The sequence below is a fragment of the Nerophis ophidion genome, linkage group LG11 (genome assembly GCF_033978795.1).
Source record: "Nerophis ophidion isolate RoL-2023_Sa linkage group LG11, RoL_Noph_v1.0, whole genome shotgun sequence".
NCBI lineage: Eukaryota > Metazoa > Chordata > Actinopteri > Syngnathiformes > Syngnathidae > Nerophis > Nerophis ophidion.
Genome location: NC_084621.1, coordinates 39,763,040 through 39,784,525, shown reverse-complemented (window position 1 = coordinate 39,784,525; position 21,486 = coordinate 39,763,040). Strand labels below are relative to the sequence as shown.

The following is a 21,486-nucleotide window of genomic DNA, read 5'->3' as shown; positions in this document are numbered from 1 at the left end:
TTAGAAAAAACGATATAAAAATAACTAAAAACTTGATGAAAAATAAACAAGTGATTCAATTATAAATAAAGATTTCTACACATAGAAGTAATCATCAACTTAAAGTCCCCTCTTTGGGTATTGTAATAGAGATCCATCTGGATTCATGAACTTGATTCTAACAATTTTTTTACAGAAAATACAATCTTTAACATCAATATTTATGGAACATGTCCACAAAAAATCTAGCTGACAACACTGAATATTGCATTGTTGCAATTCTATTCAGTTTATGGACTTACATTCATATTTTGTTGAAGTGTTATTCAATAAATATATTCATAAAGGATTTTTGAATTGTTGCTATTTTTAGAATATTTAAAAAAAAATCTCACGTACCTCTAGGCATACCTTCAAGTACCCCCAGGGGTACGCGTACCCCCATTTGAGAATCACTGCAGTAGGCCACTTAGCAGGTAAATATTTTACAAGCATGTGGTTAAAAATCAAGTCTGTTCACACAAAAATGCAACACACTTGAAGGTAAATTGACTTTTATTAATTTAAAAAAAAAAAAACAACAAAACGTGTCACACAAGGCCAAAGGAAAAAAAAAGACAAACCGCGAGGAACAGAGTTCCAGGACCTTCCCCCCACTCTCCATCCCACCCTCACCATCCATCTGTAACAGTGCAGGAGTTGTCGGCACAGTCCCATCAAGGACAGGACTCACATTGTTGTGGTGTTTACTTTGGCTACGGCACATTGAACCTGGACACCTGACAATAAGACAAGACAGTGGAAAAGAACCACGAGCAGTTGTCCACCTCGTCGACGGTACGAATGAACGGAGAAGGTTTACAGCTATCCAACACGTTTCACTTGAAGACAGACTATACATGTCGCAGTGGGCGCTTTTTCATGAACTAAAAGAAAAGTTTGTTTTTCCTTCCTCGTCAGCGGCCATGAAACAACGCCGCGTGAGGAGGTAGACGCACGCCACTGGGGGATCACAGAGGAAGCCATCTCCCGAGTACAGGACTCCCTCGACCGTATCACTTTGTAATGCGCCAGGACACTAAATCAATTGTGAAGGCGAGCCGAGGCCCTCCTCTCTCGCAAACATTCCAACACACATGAATCACTCCCGACTCCTGGCTCCTAGAAGGCATTTCCTGCCCGGCCCTCTCGCGCTCGCTGTCTGACTCCTCTGCTGAAAGCTGGGCAGGAGCTTTTTTTTTTCTTCATTTGGACCCGCAGGGAGGAGAGCTCTCCAAGAGGCAGGCGCGCAGATGAGGAAGTGTTGGGTGATGCATGTGCGTTCCAGTTTCCACCGCAACCCCGGCATCGGCGTGTCCTCCAATGGCAACATGGCTCCCACACGGGGGAACATCTTCTGTCAGGGTTTACTTTGTACATTCTGGCTAAGACACGTGTTCGCCCCGTAACATTTTTTTTTCCTAGGAACAGCACACCGTAAAGATGAGTGGAAGTGTGCACAAAGGTTGCACACACTGTCTCGTCCACGCCGTGCACCTGCTAACCCCGTCCTCTAGAGCAGTGTTTTTCAACCTTTTTTGAGCCGAGGCTCATTTTGTGCGTTGAAAAAATCCATAGGCACACAACCAGCAGAAAACATTAAAAAAATGAAACTCCGTAGAGATATTGACAGTAAAAAGTCATTGTCGCAAGTGTTAAACCAGGCCTGGGCAATTGTTTTGACTCAGGGGCCACATTGAGAGAAAAAAAATAGTCTGTGGGCCGGTACATCTATTTTTAGGAACACTAATACAAAACCTCACAATAATGTCTGATTGACTGTTAAAAACATTATGACAGACCGCTTTAAAAAACTCAATGGAATTTTACATTTTTCTATGAAGGATAAAACACTGGATATTGACAAAATATGAATGTGACGCCCGCTTACGATCAACATAATTTACAATCAAGTGAAACGCAACAAAAATGCAACAAACAATGAAATATGAACGGGAAGGGAACAAAATAAACCCACCTACAATCTGATACATCTAATATTTGCTGAATTCCCCCCAAGGATCAATAAAATACTTTCTATTCTATTCTATGAAAATCTCCTTCCGCGTCTTTGGAAACGCTTCCCGCCCACACTGCTTGGTGCCTCGTCTGAGCTGCTGTGACAAAGATTACCCTAGTAACTAATTAGATGACCATAGTAACTAATTACATGACCATAGTAACTAATTACATGACCATAGTAACTAATTACATGACCATAGTAACTAATTACATGACCATAGCATCTAGTATATCATCCATAAGCGCAGATTCCAACTATTGAAATACTTTGTATAGTTGAAGACTTACGGTCTTTAGAAAACATGAGTGCACATCAAAAGATCCAAAAAAATTATAGGGGAATGTCCGGCGGGCCAAATCGAAAAGCTCAACGGGCCGTATGTGGCCCCCGGGCCGTAATTTGCCCAGGTCTGCTTTAAACCATAACCAACCATGCATCACTATAGCTCTTGTCTCAAAGTAGGTGTAATGTCATGACCTGTCACCGCCGTGACTTATTTGGAGTTGTTTGCCGTTTTCCTGTGTGCAGTGTTTTAGTTTGTGTCTTGCGCTCCTATTTCGGGGGCTTTTCCTGTTTTGTTGGTGTTTTCCTGTAGCAGTTTCATGTCTTCCTTTGAGCGCTAGTCTCTGCATCTGCTATGTTTTAGCAATCATGACTATTTCAGTTGTTGCTATCCTTTGTGGGGGCATATTTGATTGTCATTTCATGAACGGATGTACATTGTGGACGCCGTCTTTGCTCCACAGTAAGTCTTAGCTGTTGTCCAGCATTCTGTTTTTGTTTACTTTGTATCCAGTTAGGTTCTTTTTTCATTCTGTATAGCCATCTCTAAGCTTCAATACCTTTTCTTGGGTGCACTCATCTTTTGTTTAGTTTTGGTTTAAGCATTAGATACGACGGCAAACCCTCGTCGTCTCACACGACGTGTTCCCGACATCCACAAAGCAATTAGCTACCAGCTGCCACCTACTGATATGTAAGAGTATTACACGGTTACGCTGCCGAGCTCTAGACAACACCGACACTCAATAATAGCACATTATTTGCGAATTACAATTACTGGTTTGCAAAAAATATTTTGAACCCAAATAGGTGAAATTAGACAATCTCCCATGGCACACCAGACTGTATCTCACGGCACACGAGTGTGCCGCGGCACAGTGGTTGAAAAACACTGCTCTGGAGGCGCGCTATGCTTACACAATATATGTACGCTCAAACAACCACAAGCAGCTCTTGGTAATATTTACATCAAAATGTAGCGTTGGGCAGACGGCACGGGAGTCTCAAAGGGATCATTTTTCGTACAGTGCAGTGTGTGTGTGTGCGTGTGTGTGTGTGTGTGTGTGAGGTGTTTATCTGCGAATGTCGGAGTGTGTGACCTCCTCCCCGTCCTCAGATCATGGCTCTTATCACCAGTCTCCCTTTGACCTGGTGAAGATAGGCGCTCCTCTCGGCCGCTAAGCTCTGATTGGCCAGCGCCTCGTCCTCGCTGTCCGCCGGCTCCTCCTTGACCTTGATGACCTCGTAGTGGGCGTCGGGGAGCTCCACGCTGGAGCCGCCGCTGCTGCTGCCGCTGCTGCTGAGCGTGTGCTTCCGGATGACTCCTCCGGGGGGCAGCCTGTCCTCCTGCATGCGCTCCTCTTGCTCCTCCTCAGACTCCTGCAGGTGTGCGCTGGGCTGACGTAACTGCTCGATGGACTTGGACAGCAGCTGTGGAACACATTGACTTACTTTTAGAGGGAAAAAGAAGAATGCACAGTACCGCTGCTGACCAATAGATGGCTCTAATGAGCCCAACTACAACTATGGACAGTAAGTAGGCCTTTTATAAATAACCCCTTTAGCTCGGCCTGCGTAAAGACGCTACAGACTTTTTCCAAATCCCGATCACTTGTGAATTTCCAGCGTTGCCCCCTACTGTTGCAGGCACAGGAGGATGAGCTCCTCTGGGAAATTAATTAGGGCAATGTTTCACTGATCCCTCGCTGTAAACACTCAGGGCTCATCCCTGATTAGTGGCCATTTATAACCTCCGCTTTAAGTGGCTTTTCTCCTGATCTGATTGGGTCGCTGGATCAGAGCTCGGCTTGCTCACGGGACAAACTTCTTTTCACATCCACTTGTGAGTGGCATGTAATCAGATATGATCTGTTTTTCTTTCATTTCTGTTTCATTGTTTTTCAACCTATTTTGAGCCAAGGCACATTTTTTTCATTGAAAAAATCCCGAGGCACACCACTAGCAAAAAACAAAAAAAATGCAACTCAGCAGCCAATATTGACAATACAAAGTTGTTCTTGCAAGTGTTGGATATGAATTCAAACCATAACCAAGCATGCATGACTATAACTCTTGTCTCAAAGTGCTGTCACAGCACGCCGTGACTTATTTGGAGTTGTTTGGCATCTTCCTGTGTGTAGTGTTGTGCTCCTATTTTGGTGGCTTTTCCTTTTTTGTTGGTATTTTCCCGTAGCAGTTTCATGTCTTCCTTTGAGCACTATTCCCCGCACCTGCTTTGTTTGAGCAGTCAAGACTATTTAAGTTGTCGCTATCATTTGTGGGGACATTGTTGATTGTCATGTCATGTTCGGATGTACTTTGTGTACGACGTCTGCTCCACACGCTGTAAGTCTTTGCTGTCGTCCAGCATTCTGTTTTTGTTTACTTTGCAACCAGTTCAGTTTTAGTTTTGTTTTGCATAGCCTTCCCGAAGCTTCAATGCCTTTTCTTAGCAGCACTTGCCTTTTGTTTATTTTCGGTTTAAGCATTAAATGCCAACCCAAATAGGTGAAATTACATATTCTCCCACGGTACACCAGATTGTATTTCAGGGCACACTAATGTGCCACAGCACAGTGGTTGAAAAACACTGTCATACATAATGAAACAAATGCCATTATTCCTTCCCTGTAAGAATCATTCTGTGTTGGGACATTGCGTCTCTACAGGTTTCAAGTTAAGACATTTTTAAGACAATGATCAAAAAAATTAAGATCCATTTCACATCAAAACTGACAAAAAAGTACAAGTCCATCCCTATATAGTCGAGCAGGTGCTTGTGGCCTTTTTCCATTATCGTTCTATTAACTGCCGCAATGTCAAAAGGGACCTATGATGAATTTCTTCTTGTTACAATGTTGGATACTCCTATTAGACTGAGATAAACTTTATTGATCCACAATGGAAATTTTTCCATAGAGTAGCCCAGTTACAAAGAATGGAAAGGGTAATGATGGAAAGGATAATGTAGGTATTAAGTAGACAAAAAAATGTACCATAGTAGCCATATAAAATATAACTTGTATGTAATATTTACATATTATATATACAGTATATAATATATACTGATATATTATCATATTATCATATTATATTATATTTCATATAGTACATACAATATATAACAAATCCCCATTAGCATGTACAGTATTGCAGTATATGTAACAGCTGCAGAAAAAAAAAAAAAGTAAAAGAAAGGGCAGCATAAAACAGAGAGTAGATCCAGCATAAAATATACATTATAAACAAAGAAGTCATAGTGTCAAATCATAAGGTTCATGCATTTTGGCGTGAGCTAGCACGCAGTTTTGGATGCCTTTTTTCGCTGGGTTTTTCAGTCTACTTATATTGTGACATCACTGCGAGGCGGACGGTGGGGAAGTACTGGTTTCATTTACAATCTGGAAGCGCCTCCAGAATCAAAGATCTTACTTAAAATACAGGTTATAAGTGTGACTAAGAAGAAACATTTGCAACAAAGCATATCCAATATCTTATCTAGATCAGAGTTTTTCAACCACTGTGCTGCGGCACACTATATAGTGTGCTGGGAAATACAGTCAAAATATGTATTTTCACCTATTTGGGTTAAAAATATATTTTGCATTCCAGTAATAATAATCTGCAAATGTGCCATTGTTGAGGGTCTGTGCTGTCTAGAGCTCGGCAGAGTAACCATGTTGTACTCTTCCATACCACTAGGTGGTAGCAAGTAGCTAATTGCTTTGTAGATGTTGGGAACATGGTCTGTTGTCGTGATCACAATATGCAGACGACAACATGCAGGTAAAAAGGCATCTACTGCTCAAACCAAAAATAACAAGGCATGTACCGCTAAAAAAAGCATTGAAGCCTAGGGAAGGCTATGCAAAAAGAAACTCAAACATATCTGGTCACAAAGTAAACAAAAACAGAATTCTGGACAACAGCAAAGACTTACAGCATGTGTAGCAAAGACGGCGTCCACAAAGTACATCCAAACATGACATGACAATCAACATTGTCCCCGCAAAGGGGAGCGACAACTTAAATAGTCTTGATTGCCAAAACATAGCAGGTGTGGGGAATAGCGCTCAAAGGAAGACATGAAACTCCTACAAGAAAAAACCAACAAAACAGGAAATACAACCAAAATAGGAGCGCATGACAACAACTAAAACACTCCACACAGGAAGACGCAAAAACAACTCCAAATAAGTCACAGCGTGATGTGACAGCACTTTGAGACAAGAGCTATAGTCATGGATAGTTGGTTATGGTTTGCATTCATATCTAACACTTGCGAGAACAACTTTTTATCGTCACTGTTAGCTGCTGAGTTTCATTTTTTAATGTTTTCTCCTGGTGGTGTTCCTCGGGATTTTTTCAATGAAGAAAATGTGCCTTGGCTCAAAAAAGGTTAGAAAACACTGATCTAAATCATTAGTTCTTAATTTTGTTGACTGCAGGGCCCAAATGTTTCCACTATGGAAGCCCACTAAAATACTAACTCTGAATTATTTGTCTTACTGTTGATTTTAATCTTGTTCAATAATTAGATCTAACCTACTTACAGTTTCTCAGGCTAAACATTGTCAAATGTTATAAAAGCATGTGTTAAAAAGGGACATTCGGTCCCTAATTACAAACATTATTATCAAGGCTAAGGTCAGGCTGATAACGAAAATAAACACTAACCGAATATACTGCAAAAGAAGGGACTCAAAAACTAATGAAAAATAAATTTACATACAATTATGCAGTGCTAAAATAAATAGATTCTAAACTAAATGAATAAACCATAATATATATATTTCTTAAATAAACTGAGTAAAATTAAAGTGCAAATGTATATAATAATAATAAAGCTTGATCAATTTGGTCATAATTTTTGCGCTTAAAACGTATCGCTGACTTTATTTAGCTCTAGAAAAGTGTATTACAACTGCGGCCCATATGGACCACAGCGCTTGTGGTCCATCGATTGGCCTCGGCCCTATGATTAAAAAAAGTGATTTTTACCATAAGGAAGTGTTTTAAATGTAGATTAAAATCATCGTAGGTCTCTTTAACAAACGCTTCCCTGCCATCCATTGTCTTCAACCATGCATTAACTTGTTTATCCTGAAGTCACAGATGGTTGAATTTACCCATCTTACAGAAATAACTGAGCTTTGCTGTGGGCTTTTTTAATACCGGCTGCTATCTAAGCTAAGCTGTAACATGCCGTAACATAACGTTCATATAATTGTACGACCTTCCTAGTCGGATTCAAGACTTCGAAAGAGACTTTGATAAAGTTTAGGATGTTTTAAGGCCTTAAATTCAAATAATTGAATTTTAGACTTTTTAAAGAACCTACCCTGACACATTAATTTGTGCGCTTACACAATACTGCCTTTGACTGTGTCGTCCACCTTACACACACGTACCCACCAGAATAATTACTCCCTGTGTCTGGCCGGGTGACCTCGGCCGGCTTTCAGAAACACAAATATTGTCGTAGAGGAACAAAATGTATTCTGGGCGCTATTTTGTTTTCCTCCTCCTGTGTTTGAACTGAGCTGAATTGAATTTCACAGCATTAGCATGCGAACAGCACTGACGCCTTAAGTTATGATAACAGAATTAGTGCAGAGGAAGCATTTTTTCCCCTTTTTCTTAGGTCTGTCAGATGCAGAAATGACAGCAGGGAAGAGCAGACTGTAAACTTTAGCAAGCAGTTGCTTTTGCATAAGGGTAAAATTAAATGTATGTGGTTAAATGTTGTTTTAAGGAACTTTTGAAATGATTTTTGAGCCCAGATGAGCACTATGCAGTACAACCTCAATTTATGGGCTTAATTAGATTTGTGACATTGCTCTTAACTCAAAACACTTGTATCTCTTATCAACTCTTCGCAGTCTTTTGATGTTTTTGTTATTGTTTACAAAATCAAGAATAAGTCCAAGGTCACAGGAGGATTTTAAGGGCAAATTTTATCCAGGGATTTACATTTAAGATAATAAGAAATAAGATTAATATTTAATTGATATTGTTACACCGCCATCCTGTGTTTTTTATGATTATAATTATGACCAAAATTTAAACCTTCAATGACCTTGAGAATTTGAAGTATCGATGTCAGAATTGGTGTGATCAATACTGCCTCTGTAACTACCTGGCCAAATTTTAAGTATTGCCAACAATTAATGTAAAGTATCCAAAAAAACAAAACAAAAAACCATTTATTTAAATTAAATAATATTAATGATAAAATACATTCAAAAAATAAATTGATTGATTGAATGAAAAAAGTAAATTATTAAAAAATAAATACCAAACAACAGAAGATTAAGTGCTTATTAAATTTTAACAGAAGTAACCAGATATTAAAGTTTATTAATACGTTTGAGAAAATATTACAACCAGAAATGACGCAATATGTTATTGCATACGTCATCAGCCCAACTAGCAGCTTTTTTAATCCGTTCTAAAGTAATTGTATTGTTATTTACATACCAAATATAACGTAATATATATTGTTATCACATGGGGCTGCAATATGTATGGGGTTAACCCAGATTTTAAGCCGTATCACCCATCTCTATGTGCAACTAGAAGTGGTTTTATCATCTCAGCACAGGATAAACCCTGCCTCAACATGTCAAAAAAGCTAGTATGCTTTTGCAAATAGAAAGGGTTAATAAAAGGCCATGTCCAGCTGCATCAGGAAGAAAAGCAATGAAATGTTGCAAAAAGCAACACAACTTGTGATGAAAATATTGACATACCTTATTCATGTGGATCTGCTGCTGGTACTGTTTCTGTTTCTCCAGGAAGTGCTGGTGTTGCTGCTGGATGACTAGTTGGGCCAGCGCATTCTGGGGGAGGGGTGCAGACTGGGTCCTGTTCAAGGGCCGATGTTTGGGTAGTTTGGGGCGGCTGCTAGGAGGGCGATCCTTCATGGCCAAAGGGGACGGAGGGTGGGATGACACGGGGCCTGGCGGTCCTTGGGGATAATAGGAACAACATGAATCATAGGTTTCTCTTTAAATGTAGTCCAAAGTGGGATATATTGTTTGTCGTACCAGCGGAGAGCATCTTTTGCTGCCTCATCTGCTCCTTCTGCAAGAGGTGTTGCAGCAGAGCCTGGTGACTGGGACTCACTTTGGACTCAAGACCTGCGTGAAGGGGAACAGGACCCAGGAGATGTCCCGGAAGTCCATGCTTTATTTCTGCTGATCTGTCCTTCAAGCCCATTGCCGCCTGAGAAGAAAGGACAACAAAACAAACCTAGCTCAGGGAAATGAAAACAGCATCCTATTAATGTTAGAAGGCATTGCCGTTGATGAGCAGACCGCCTTGGAATGTGTCTGAAGTGAATGATGATAAATCAAGTGGCAGGTTATCAAGGGTTGTACTTGAGTGGACTTGGATGTTTTGGGGGTTTTTTAAGTGGTGATAAATGAGGTAAGAGTGGAAGATAAGGGCACGCTTGACACCAGACGCTGCACGACAATATTTATCTAATGGGTGATAAAATCGTTGGAGGTCGCAGGGGTCGGTGACCTGTGGTCATATGGAGGTTGCAGACAGCCACTGATGGCAGATTTTCAAAATGCCCAACTCTTTTATTTGATTATGGAAAGATACTTACATTCAGGGGAGAAGATGCGGCGGAAAGCCCCAAGGAAATGTTGGGTAGGGACGGAGATGTGTACAAACTCAAGACCGACATTGAGTTCTCGGGCCGGAATAATCTTGGCTGTGAAGGCCATCGCTATTCGACACAAGAGAGACAAAAGAGAGAAACATTAGTCTGGGACACATATGAAATTTTCTGTTTTAAAATAAAGACACAATATTTGCCAACTATCCGTCAGCAAGAGACATGGGGGCTACGGGCTTAATATTTGTGTTTTTCTTCAGTGAATAAGCTAACCTAGAATGATGTGGCTCTTAAAATGTGATGTAATCTTAGAATTGTAGCTCAGATAGCTTTGCTAATGTTGCTAATGTTTGTGTCCTCCTGTCTCACTCCCTAACGTTACATTGTTGTATGTGATATATGGCCTAGGGCTGCAACAATTCATCGATTAATTCCATTAGAAAAAAGCTTTGATTTGTATTTTGTTGCTTCAACGGTTTAATAATTAGATATTTATCCAATCCAGACCGCTCCAATACAGCGTGTATCACAGCAATGAACCTATGTTGATATAGGTCGTGCTACAGGTGATGTGGCCTGTGTGTATGTGTAGCGGTGACGGCAGAGTTTCAAGAGAGTTGGTGGAGAACGAGAGCAAAGGGCCCAAAAAAGATGAACGAGTCTGTCAAAGGTTACCACGTTGTGGTTAAATGTTTGCGCTGTCAAACGGAATGCCATTTCCCAATAGCACTTCAGCAATGATACAACATTACCAGAAACATTCCTGCATATTCAACAGCAAACAAACAGAAATAAGGTAACCATTTATTTTGGCAGCTTACGCCATCATATTTTTTTGACATGAATAACAAATATTGTATTCAAACACTTAGGGGCATGTGCGGACATGTTAGTATCAACAGTTTGTATGTTAAGGCTAAATAGTTGTTTGTCAAAAAATAAAAGACCACTCCTCCAATGAATACTTTTTCCATTGTGTATATGATAAATTAGTGAATATATAGACACTCAATGTATCATGCTTTATAAGAGAGTCTTCTTTTTTAGTTTGGTTCTTTATTTATCATTTATTACCTGGTTTTAGGCTATACAGGTTTCTATCTTTTATTTAAGTTTTAATACAAACAGTGAAGCTCCCATGGTAAAACTGCAATTTCAATATTGTGTGCATTTTTAAAGGCAAAAGAATGCAGGTCATAAAAAAAATATTTTTTTATCTAAACTATTTTCTCTAAAAGACGCATTAAGGCTACAAAGTGTGTTTTATTCGATTAATCAATCAAATTATTCGACAGATTATTCGATAATCAAACTAATCGATAGATATATCCCTATATGGCATCTATTCAAATGGACAAGTGCACAGTATACAGTATGTAAAAAGTGGACAACAGTGCTTCCTGGAGACACATACTCTGTTGGAGACGAGTGTGAATAAACACAGCTCATTAGCATGAACGCTACAGACACACAAAACTGCATGTTCCCTGATAGGCTTACTAAGAGAAAATTGTAATTGTCTAAATTAAAATTTGTCATTTCTGTATTATTTATTTCGCAAACTGCTTCTTTGCTATCACTTTTACCATATTAAATGTACATATCCCATTTGCTGATGTTTTTCTATTGTTGTTGTGTTTGCTCTTGTTGTTTTTGTCTCTGTCTTATCCCCCTTCTGTCCCCAAAATTTCCCCCTCTGTCTTCCTTTTTTTCTCTTTCTATCCCCTCCTGCGCCGGTCCGGCCGCACCAGAGGATAATATAAATGTATTTAATAAAGTCAAATACAAATAAGGCAACAAGAGAAGTATCCTACACTTTTCTTTTGTAAAGTAAATCTGAACAGCCGATATGGGCATCTACATCAACTATATGATTTGCCTGGAAAGGACAAAAAAAAGTCAAAATTTTGGCATTAGGACGAGAACCGAATTGAAAGACCACATTGTTGAATGATACTACAATATGGGACATACAGTAACTCACAACTGTTGGTTTGCTTGGTTGCTTACAGAGGTCTAAAAGTCTGTCTATAGTCTATGAGGACTGAATACTTGTTGGTCCCCGCCCTCAGGCCGCCTCTCTGGGAGGACATCACCACTGGGGCACACTTCCTGTACCCAGCAGAGAAGGGGACCAGCATGTGGTTTTGGAACAGCCTTGTTTATCCTTGCGACCCCTACCAGTACTTGGTGACCTGAACGTGGATATCCGGCCCATATTTGACCTGAGGGACCCATCCCCTCTGAAAAAGGATACCTAATGTAACGATGCATAAACACGTGTTGCTTTTGCAGCAGGCATGAGGTCTACAGGCAGCCCTGCACGCCACCATCCACTTTCCCCAGAGCGCCTGCTTGCAAAGGAACAATAGCAAGCATGTGTTTACATTGCTCGTATGTGGGTGTCTTCTTGGCTACCAGTGCCTGGGATATCAATTAAACGCCGCAGTCAGTTTGTCTCCCGGAGCCCTAACCCTTAGCCTGATGTCAGACTGGCTCTGCCTTCTCTGTCACTGGAGGTCCCCACAAGAGTAAACAGCCATGCGTTGGGAAAACACAGCTGCTTGGTTAGGATTGCAAAGAGATGTGTCATATCTGCCACCCGCTATAATGGTCTTCTTTGTGAGCCGGGTCCAAGGGGAGCCATGGTCCATAACTCAGCCTTAACTCTGTTGGGAAATGCCTCGGAGGAGGCACGGAGCCAAGCCAATGACAGAAATACAATGACAAGCCAACAGCGAAGCTCAGAGCCAAACTTTTTTTGAAAGTATAATTGTGCAGAACATCTGGAGAAATAGCGCAGGCGATAAAAATGAGCAGGATTCTAGCTGTTGTTTGCACTTAAACACTCACGTTTCCTGCAAAATGTGTTGTATTAACACAAGTAAACCCGGCACAGTCGGACATATGGGTCAAGCTGTGCCTCTTTAATGTCAGCGCGGGTAGTCATTTTCACTAGAGGGGAACAGACGCATGGCAAATGGCTGTTTTTATAGCTGCGAGCAGGAGGCTACACTAAGATTGTTGTACAAAATACATGCAAAATACACTGTAAGCTTCATTTGGCTGACGTACCTCAGTTTTTGTGGTGGTAGGCAAAGAGGAAGGTCCGTTTTCAGCCCCCAAGGCACTGGAGGCCCCTATGGGGGAGCTGGGGCCCGAGCCAGGGGCACTGTTTGTGGGCGTAGAATCTACAGAACATCAAGGAGTTAGTTAGTACTCCCAGTCACATACAGTGGACACAAAGACATGGGATATTTTACGTGAGATCAAACTACAACCGAAGATTTTTGCAACGTCAAAACAGCGAGCACATTTTGTGTGTTATTGAGGGCCACATCGAGATTTGAGTTACAAACAGCATTAGTTGTTCAGCAAATGTCACAGTGAACCCTGTAAGATCCGCCCAAAACATCTGCTCTCACTTGGCAGCATTAGCTTATAGATGCTAGAAATGGACATAACTTTGTTATTCCAAGCATGGGAAGGAAGAAAGTGAGTTTTGAAGAACAATTCAATTAAAGAACAAAGTCATTTAAAACTACTTGGCCAAGAAATTCAAGCGAATCACTGCCAGTCTCCACCATACTCAAGCAGAGTGAGTCTAATGCCAGCCGAGAATGTTAAAATTATATTTAAACGACAGATCCATGAAAATATGGAAAAGCGGATAATGGTGTGTTAGATGGAGAAGCAGCTTGAATGAGGTACCGTAAAAGTCCACTCTCAAAAGCAAATGCTATGCATTTTTATTGCATTACTTCATAAAACTAATGTAGTTGTTTGTATCTTTTTTTACAGTATTTCTTATCGAAAAGTTGTTTTTTCTTTTTAAAAGGGACGTTACATGTTAAAACGGTACTTTTTTGAGATATAAGTGTTTTGAGTCTTAGAACTGCGTCAAAAAAACTGATCGTAAGGTGAGGTGCTACAGTACATGAATATAAACTACGTAGCTTTGTTACACAATTTGGATTGGAAATTGTGTGATTTGATTATCATATTTTTTATTAGCTTTGAAATTATGTCAGGGTGACAAGCAGATATTTCAGTATTCATTTTTGTTAACCCAACAATTTGTTGGAATATCGTGCGTTTTGTATATTTTTTGGTGAAAATTGAAAGAGCAAATACCTTTAGCCAGATAGTGTTTTATTGACGCACATACACATTCACTATTCATTAACACTAGCTTTTTATTTGTATTATTGTGTTTATGGTTTGCATGGGTGCAGAACAGATCATACTGACGGCAGTTTCTTTGATTTTAGCTAATCGAGATAAAAGATTCATATAGTATATGTATTATTGTATGATATTGGCGCTTTCCTGCCAAATGATTTTGTGTATGTGCGTAATGTATGTTTGTTATTGTGCCTTTTTATGCCTTGCAAACTAACACCGCTTTGTACTTGAGTCTTTAACGGATAAATACATTTCCTGAATTTAATTGAATTTCACAAAAATATCTATAAATAGGATAATAAAGAACACACATATAAGTATATTGTTAAGTAAATAAATACCGGGTTCAAGGTAAGCTGAGTTTTATTATTTTCGTAATGGCACAAACTTTGACTGATTGATTGATTGATTGAAACTTTTATTAGTAGACTGCACAGTACAGTACATATTCCGTACAATTGACCACTAATTGGTAACACCCAAATAAGTTTTTCAACTTGTTTAAATCAGGGTCCACGTTAATCAACTCATGGTAATAAATTGATTATCATGACGCAGCTCTTGTGTTGGATGTGCCTAATGTTAAGGCCAATTAAAAGGGTTGCCAACACCCAGAAAAAACAATAAAATCTTGTTGGCAGGGTCGTCCAACTTGATTGTCTTCACACCTCCCGGAACAATGAGTTATTTTTTGTAAAACAATTGTTATACTATTTGACCCGAAACTGACTATAATCAGACACAAGCAATTCAAAAATAAATGTAGGGGAGAAAAAAATCAATGTATATGTTTTAGTCCTAAATAAAACCCACACAGTAAAATAACTACCCCACTAGAGTGAAGTTTTCCATAAAATTTCACAGAGCAACTATATTGTATTCCCACAATACAGGACGCATACTTTAGGTTCTAAATTCTCCATGTGATGATTCCGTTTTTCAAGGGACGTTTGGCAACCCTGCTGGTTGATAGATAGATGGACGGATAGATAGATAGATGGATAGATAGATAGATAGATAGATAGATAGATAGATAGATAGATAGATAGATAGATAGATAGATAGATAGATAGATAGATAGAACTTTATTAATTCCTTCAGGAGAGTTCCCTCAGGAAAATTTAAATTCCAGCAGCAGTGTACAGAATTGAGATCAAATTTAAAAAGTAAATAATGGGGGTATAAATTGAAACAAAATAGAAAAATATTACAATAAGAATAAAAATGAAAAGCAACAATGGGAATAAAAATATAACAGTAAAATAAGAATATAACAATAGAAACTAGGCAGTAGTGACCATGTAATGAAAACGTATTGCACAGTTATTGTTTTGCATCCCCTGTCATCCTAGTACCCCCCACACCCCTCCCCAGAGAGGAGTTGTACAGTCTAATGGCGTAGTTTTTTAGTCTATTAGTCCTGCACTTAGGATGAAGCAGATAGTGTATTTTTCAACATGTTCCCACGTACCCATGAGCTCCAGCGCCCTCTTCTTGTAAGGCGTCATGAGGTTGCCGTCTCTCCTTTTGAGCATGGGGCTGCTCCTCCTCTCGGCGACTTTCTGCTTCAGTCTGGACCGCACCTTCAGGTTGGGCTCAGAAGCTAAAAAAATAGGGAGCAGACCTTTCTGTTAGTTTCGCCTCATTCTCTCAGGATGAAAAATGATCTGATTGTGTAAGTGAGTCAGGCTGTGTTCTTTTTTAGCCAGCATAATGAAGCTTGTAAAAGCAAACAGGAGCATCATAAAAAGAAGAGCGCGCCAATCAGCTTAGAAAAATACGAAATATTATCACACTTCAACAATTTAGCTTCCCAGTATAAGTCAAAGCAGCTTTTTGATCAATTAAATGAGTCAGGATCGGGCCTATTTCCACCTCATCTGGACTAAATTAGCCCCAGGAACACTCGGGGGCCGTAAGTGAAATTCTCCGCTACCTGCCGCCGTGGTGACCGCAGTGTGATACAGTAGCAACAGTTAAAATAACACAAAAACATGGCAGATGTTTCAAGCAACCCCCCCCCCACCCCCCACACACACACACACAAACACCACACGCGCACTCTTCCTAATGCAAAACAGAAATACCAAAACGTTGAACACACTGCTCAGTTCTTAACCTGATCCAGACATTATCAATCACATTTGATAGAAAGGCTAATATTTTCACCTTTACAGCTTGTTTTTTTTACTTTTAATCTGTGATAATCAATGATTTTGAAAACATTTGTCAAAAATGGAAAAAGTCAATGACGGAGGATTTAGTCAAAAAGTTAAAGTACCAATGATTTTCAAACACACACTAGGTGTGGTGAAATTAACCTCTGCATTTGACCCATCCCCTTGTTCACCTCCTGGGAAGTGAGAAGAGCAGTGAGCAGCAGTGGTGGCCGCGCCTGGGAATCATATTGTTGATTTAACCCCCAATTCTAACCCTTGAGTGCCAAGCAGGGAGGTAATGCGTCCCATTTTCATAGTCTTTGGTATGACTCAGCCGGGGTTTGAACTCACGACCTACTGATCTCAGGGCAGACACTCTAACCACAAGGCCACTGAGCAGGTTACAGGTTAGTGAGGTCAAAGACATGTATAAAGAACATGCTTGTCCACTAACTGATTAACCCTGCAGCTAAAACCTGGAAAAACTAAAGACTGAGCAAAGGACAGCGAGAAGATCCATCTCTTATAAATCCACCCTAAAATCACAACAATTTGAAATTTCCCCAACATTTTGGGGGAAAAATGTACAAAACTTCTGATTTTGAACCGTAGTCAACCATAAAAGATGTTGTTTTCATTATTTTAGTATATAAAATGTTTTAATACTTGCAGCAACATGATACTTAAAGCGAAACTTCACTTTTTTGGAATCATTTACAATTCCCGGCCGAGTCATACCAAAGACTATAAAAATGGGACCCATTGCCTCCCTGCTTGTCACTTAGCATCAAGGGTTGGAATTAGGGGCTGAATCACCAAATTGATTCCTAGGCGCGGCCACTGCTGCTGCTCACTGTTCCCCTCAACTCCCAGGGGGTGATCAAGGGTGATGGGTCAAATGTAGAGGATAATTTCACCACACCTCGTGTGTGTGTGTGTGTGTGTGTGTGTGTGTGTGTGACTATCAGTGGTACTTTTTAACTTATGTAAGAACAGAACACAAATGTTTTTCTGACATTATTATGTCAGATCCACTATGGACTGGATTCTCACAATATTATGCTAAATCCACTCGACGTCCATTGCACCGTTTGCCCGAGGGTTGGGTTTTGTCTTGCCCTGATGTGGGCTCTGAGCTGAGGATGTCGTTGTGGCTTGTGCAGCCCTTTGAGACACTCGAGATTTAGGGCTATATAAGTAAACTTTGATTGACTAAATGATTCTTTTATCATGCATTATAATTCACAAAATACGGCAAGTACTAGGTGGCATGAGTCCTACAATTAGGAGGCATCTATTGCGCCCTTAAAGCCCTCTAAAAAAACTTCCAACAATACTTCGTTCACATCTTGTGACCTGAATAATAACCAAATATTAGGGATACTGTTATTATAAGCGCTGCTGCTAACACAGAAACTTTTTTTAGTGGCGCAGGGTTTGCAAAGAGGTAACTATCTTATGAAGCTTTTGATATACCATATTTTTTGGACTATAAGTCACAGTTTTTTTCATGGTTTCATGGGTGCGACATATACTCCGGAGCGACTTACAGTATGTGTGAAATTATTAACACATTACCGTAAAATATCAAATAATATTATTTATTTCGCGGAAGAGACGAAGAAAATGTCAGCAATCGTCACACACACGTCAGCAATCGTCACACACACACACGTCAGCCAATAAGAATTCGGCGGGGGAGGGTCATGGCAGAAGTGCATTGTGGGTTATGGAATGCTAACTGTTATATGCTATATGCTACTGCCATAGCTATTAAAATGGATCATTTCATCGTTGGCGATAACTTATAAAAACTGAGGCTGAACAAAAATGGCACCGAAAAGGAAATCATGTACTGCAGATTACAAGCTGGACGTAGTGAAATATGCAGCAGAAAACGACAAGAGAAAGCGGCGCATACCTTTGGAGTTGGCAGAGTTGTTTAGAAGCGACATCGAGGAAGAAGATTTCATCGGATTTATCGATTAGAAGTGACAGATTGTTTGGTAAACGTATAGCATGTTCTGTATGTTATAGTTATTCGAATGACTCACCATAATATGTTACGTTAACATACCAGGCACCTTCTCAGTTGGTTATTTATGAGTCATATAACATACACTTATTCAGCCTGTTGTTCACTATTCTTTATTTATTTGAAATTGCCTTTCACATGTCTATTCTTGGTGTTGGATTTTATCAAATACATTTCCCCCAAAAATGTGACTTATACTCCAGTACAGGGGTCACCAACCTTTTTGAAACCAAGAGCTACTCCTTGGGTACTGATTTATGCGAAGGGCTACCAGTTTGATACACACCTAAATAAATTGCCAGAAATAGCCATTTTGCTCAATTTACATTTAATAAATAAATCTATATATATAAAAAAATGGGTATTTCTGTCCGTCATTCCGTCGTACATATTTTTTCCTTTTACAGAAGGTTTTTTGTAGAGAATAAATGATGAAAAAAACACTTAATTGAACGGTTTAAAAGAGGAGAAAACACAAAAAAAAAGAAAATTAAATTTTGAAACATAGTTTATCTTCAATTTCGACTCTTTAAAATTCAAATTTCAACCGAAAAAAATGAAGAGAAAAACTAGCTAATTCGAATCTTTTTGAAAAAATTAAAAAAAGAAATTATGGAACAGCATTGGTAATTTTTCCTGATTAAGATTAATTTTAGAATTTTGATGACATGTTTTAAATAGGTTAAAATCGAATATGCACTTTGTTGGAATATATAACAAATTGGACTAAGCTATATTTCTAACAAAGACAAATCATTATTTCTTCTAGATTTTACAGAACAAAAAAATTTAAAGAAATTCAAAAGACTTTGAAATAAGATTTAAATTTGATTCTACAGATTTTCTAGATTTGCAGGAATATTTTTTTTGAATTTTAATCATAATAAGTTTGAAGCAATATTTCACAAATATTCTTTGTCGAAAAAACAGAAGCTAAAATAAAGAATTATATTCAAATGTATTTATTATTCTTTACAATAAAAAAATTTAAAAAATACTTGAACATGGATTTAAATTGTCAGGAAAGAAGAAAGGTAAAAAGGTATATGTGTTTAAAAATCCTAAAATAATTTTTAAGGTTGTATTTTTTCTCTAAAATTGTCTTTCTGAAAGTTATAAGAAGCAAAGTATTTATTTACACAAGTGAAGACCAAGTCTTTCAAATATTTTCCTGGATTTTCAAACTCTATTTGAGTTTTGTCTCTCTTAGAATTAAAAATGTTGAGCAAAGCGAGACCAGCTTGCTAGTAAATAAATACAATTTTAAAAATAGAGGCAGCTCACTGGTAAGTGCTGCTATTTGAGCTATTTTTAGAACAGGCCAGCGGGCGACTCATCTGGTCCTTACGGGCTACCTGGTGCCCGCGGGCACCGCGTTGGTGACCCCTGCTCCAGTGCGATGTATATATGTTTTTTTCCTTCTTTAATATGCATTTTCGGCTGGTGCGACGTATACTCCGGAGCGATTTATAATCCGAAAAATACGGTACTGAGCTGCTGCATCAATAAGACCGCCAACAAAATGCTGCATTCTGAAGAGACGATCAGAAAGAGGTCTGAAAACAGTCTGTAAAACTGAAGTACCACATGCTTTGTAGATCACAAAAAAATGTTTTAAATGTGAAAAAAAATCATAATATGACCCCGTTTAAGTTGCAAGCATAATGAGTTATGAGCCCACTCCATCACCGGGTGGCGTGCCCCTGAGTTGGTAATAGTTAATTATGGATTATAAATCATGCCTCTCACTTGTAGAGTAGAGAGTAGGGCTGTCCCGATGCCAATATTTTGGTACCGGTACCAGAATGCATTTCGACGCTTTTCAAAATAAAGGGGACCCCAAAAAAAATTCGTTATTGGCCTTATTTTCACAGAAAGTCTTATGATACATAAGACTTTCTGATACATAATAAAATAATTGTCATAAAATACCCCAAACTGTGGATATGCCATACCATTACACCTCTAGTTGTTAACTAGTAAACCCAGGTAATAATGTTTCCTCTTACGTAAAACATTGCCTCTACAGTTAAGCGGTTATTATATGGTGACAGTTTACTTCACACATGAATATTTAAATTGTTTTGTTTGTTGTTTGTTTTATTTCTTTGTCCATGGTCTGTGCTTATGGTTTGCTTGTAATGTGTAATGTCTTGTGATAGATGTATTCGTTTGTATCATGACCTGTTGAATGTTTACAGTATTAACCTGCCTTAGGACAACGGATGAAAATTAGCCAACTCCAACATATTTACATTGTTGTTTACCATGAATTGATTAATGTGGACCCTGACTTAAACAAGTTGAAAAACTTATTTGGGTGTTACCATTTAGTGGTATAATTGTACGGAATATGTAGTGTACCGTGCAATCTACTAATGACAGTTTCAATCAATCAATCAATCAATGCTCAATGTTGATGAATATGCATTGGGGACAGTGTGGCACGGTTGGGAGAGTGACCGTGCCAGCAACCTGTGGGTTCCTGGTTCAATCCCCACCTTCTACCAAGCTAGTCACGTCCGTTGTGTCCTTGAGCAAGACATTTCACCCTTGCTCCTTATGAGTTGTGGTTAGGGCCTTGCTTGGACGCTCCCGCCATCAGTGTGTGAATGTGTGTGTGAATGGGTGAATGTGGAAATAGCGTCAAAGCGCTTTGAGTACCTTGAAGGTAGAAAAGCGCGGTACAAGTATAACCCATTTACCATTGTCGTAATTCAAATAAATTATAAATAAATGGAGTGTAATTGTTGATGATATTTGGACATTCTGTGAAATGTTACAGTGGCCAACAATATAAAATACACTATTTGTAATTAATATTTAGGCCTACTACTGTATTTTAATGCCAGTCATTATTTTGGTACTTCGAGAGCCAAGTATTTTCTGAGTTGGTACGTTTGAGAATCACCGATCTTTATGAAAGTAGCTGCAATCACACTGGCCCACCTCCGGTGAAGATGAATAAGCATATTACTGCATTGAAGTTATGTAAACCTGTTACACAATAGACGGACGGTTTTAATTATTCAGGTTGTGAATCAATATTTGAAGAGACTTTCTGTGTGCACAAAGTGTAGAACATGCGGCTGAACATGGGGAAGCGGGCCATGACGTGACTGCAAGGGAGGATGGGTGCGGGGGTGGTGTTGGG

The 21,486-nt window shown here is 39.2% G+C and overlaps 1 protein-coding gene across 7 annotated transcripts in view; it reads right to left on the bottom strand.

Moving 5' to 3' along the window:
• Nucleotides 1-516: 516 nt before the first annotated feature.
• Nucleotides 517-21,486, bottom strand: part of hdac9b (histone deacetylase 9b) — a 46,182-nt gene continuing 25,212 nt past the window's right edge. For 5 of the 7 annotated variants that reach the window (XM_061915903.1, XM_061915902.1, XM_061915907.1 and 2 more), the window contains 6 exons: nt 15,610-15,741; nt 13,029-13,144; nt 9,942-10,064; nt 9,373-9,550; nt 9,076-9,293; nt 517-3,754 (listed from right to left, as the gene is read on the bottom strand). In XM_061915903.1, coding sequence (XP_061771887.1) covers nt 3,437-3,754; nt 9,076-9,293; nt 9,373-9,550; nt 9,942-10,064; nt 13,029-13,144; nt 15,610-15,741 — 1,085 coding nt within the window. In that variant the 3' untranslated portion in view covers nt 517-3,436. The remainder of the gene's footprint in view (nt 3,755-9,075; nt 9,294-9,372; nt 9,551-9,941; nt 10,065-13,028; nt 13,145-15,609; nt 15,742-21,486) is intronic. The other 2 variants (XM_061915905.1, XM_061915904.1) reach the window with 1 other exon arrangement.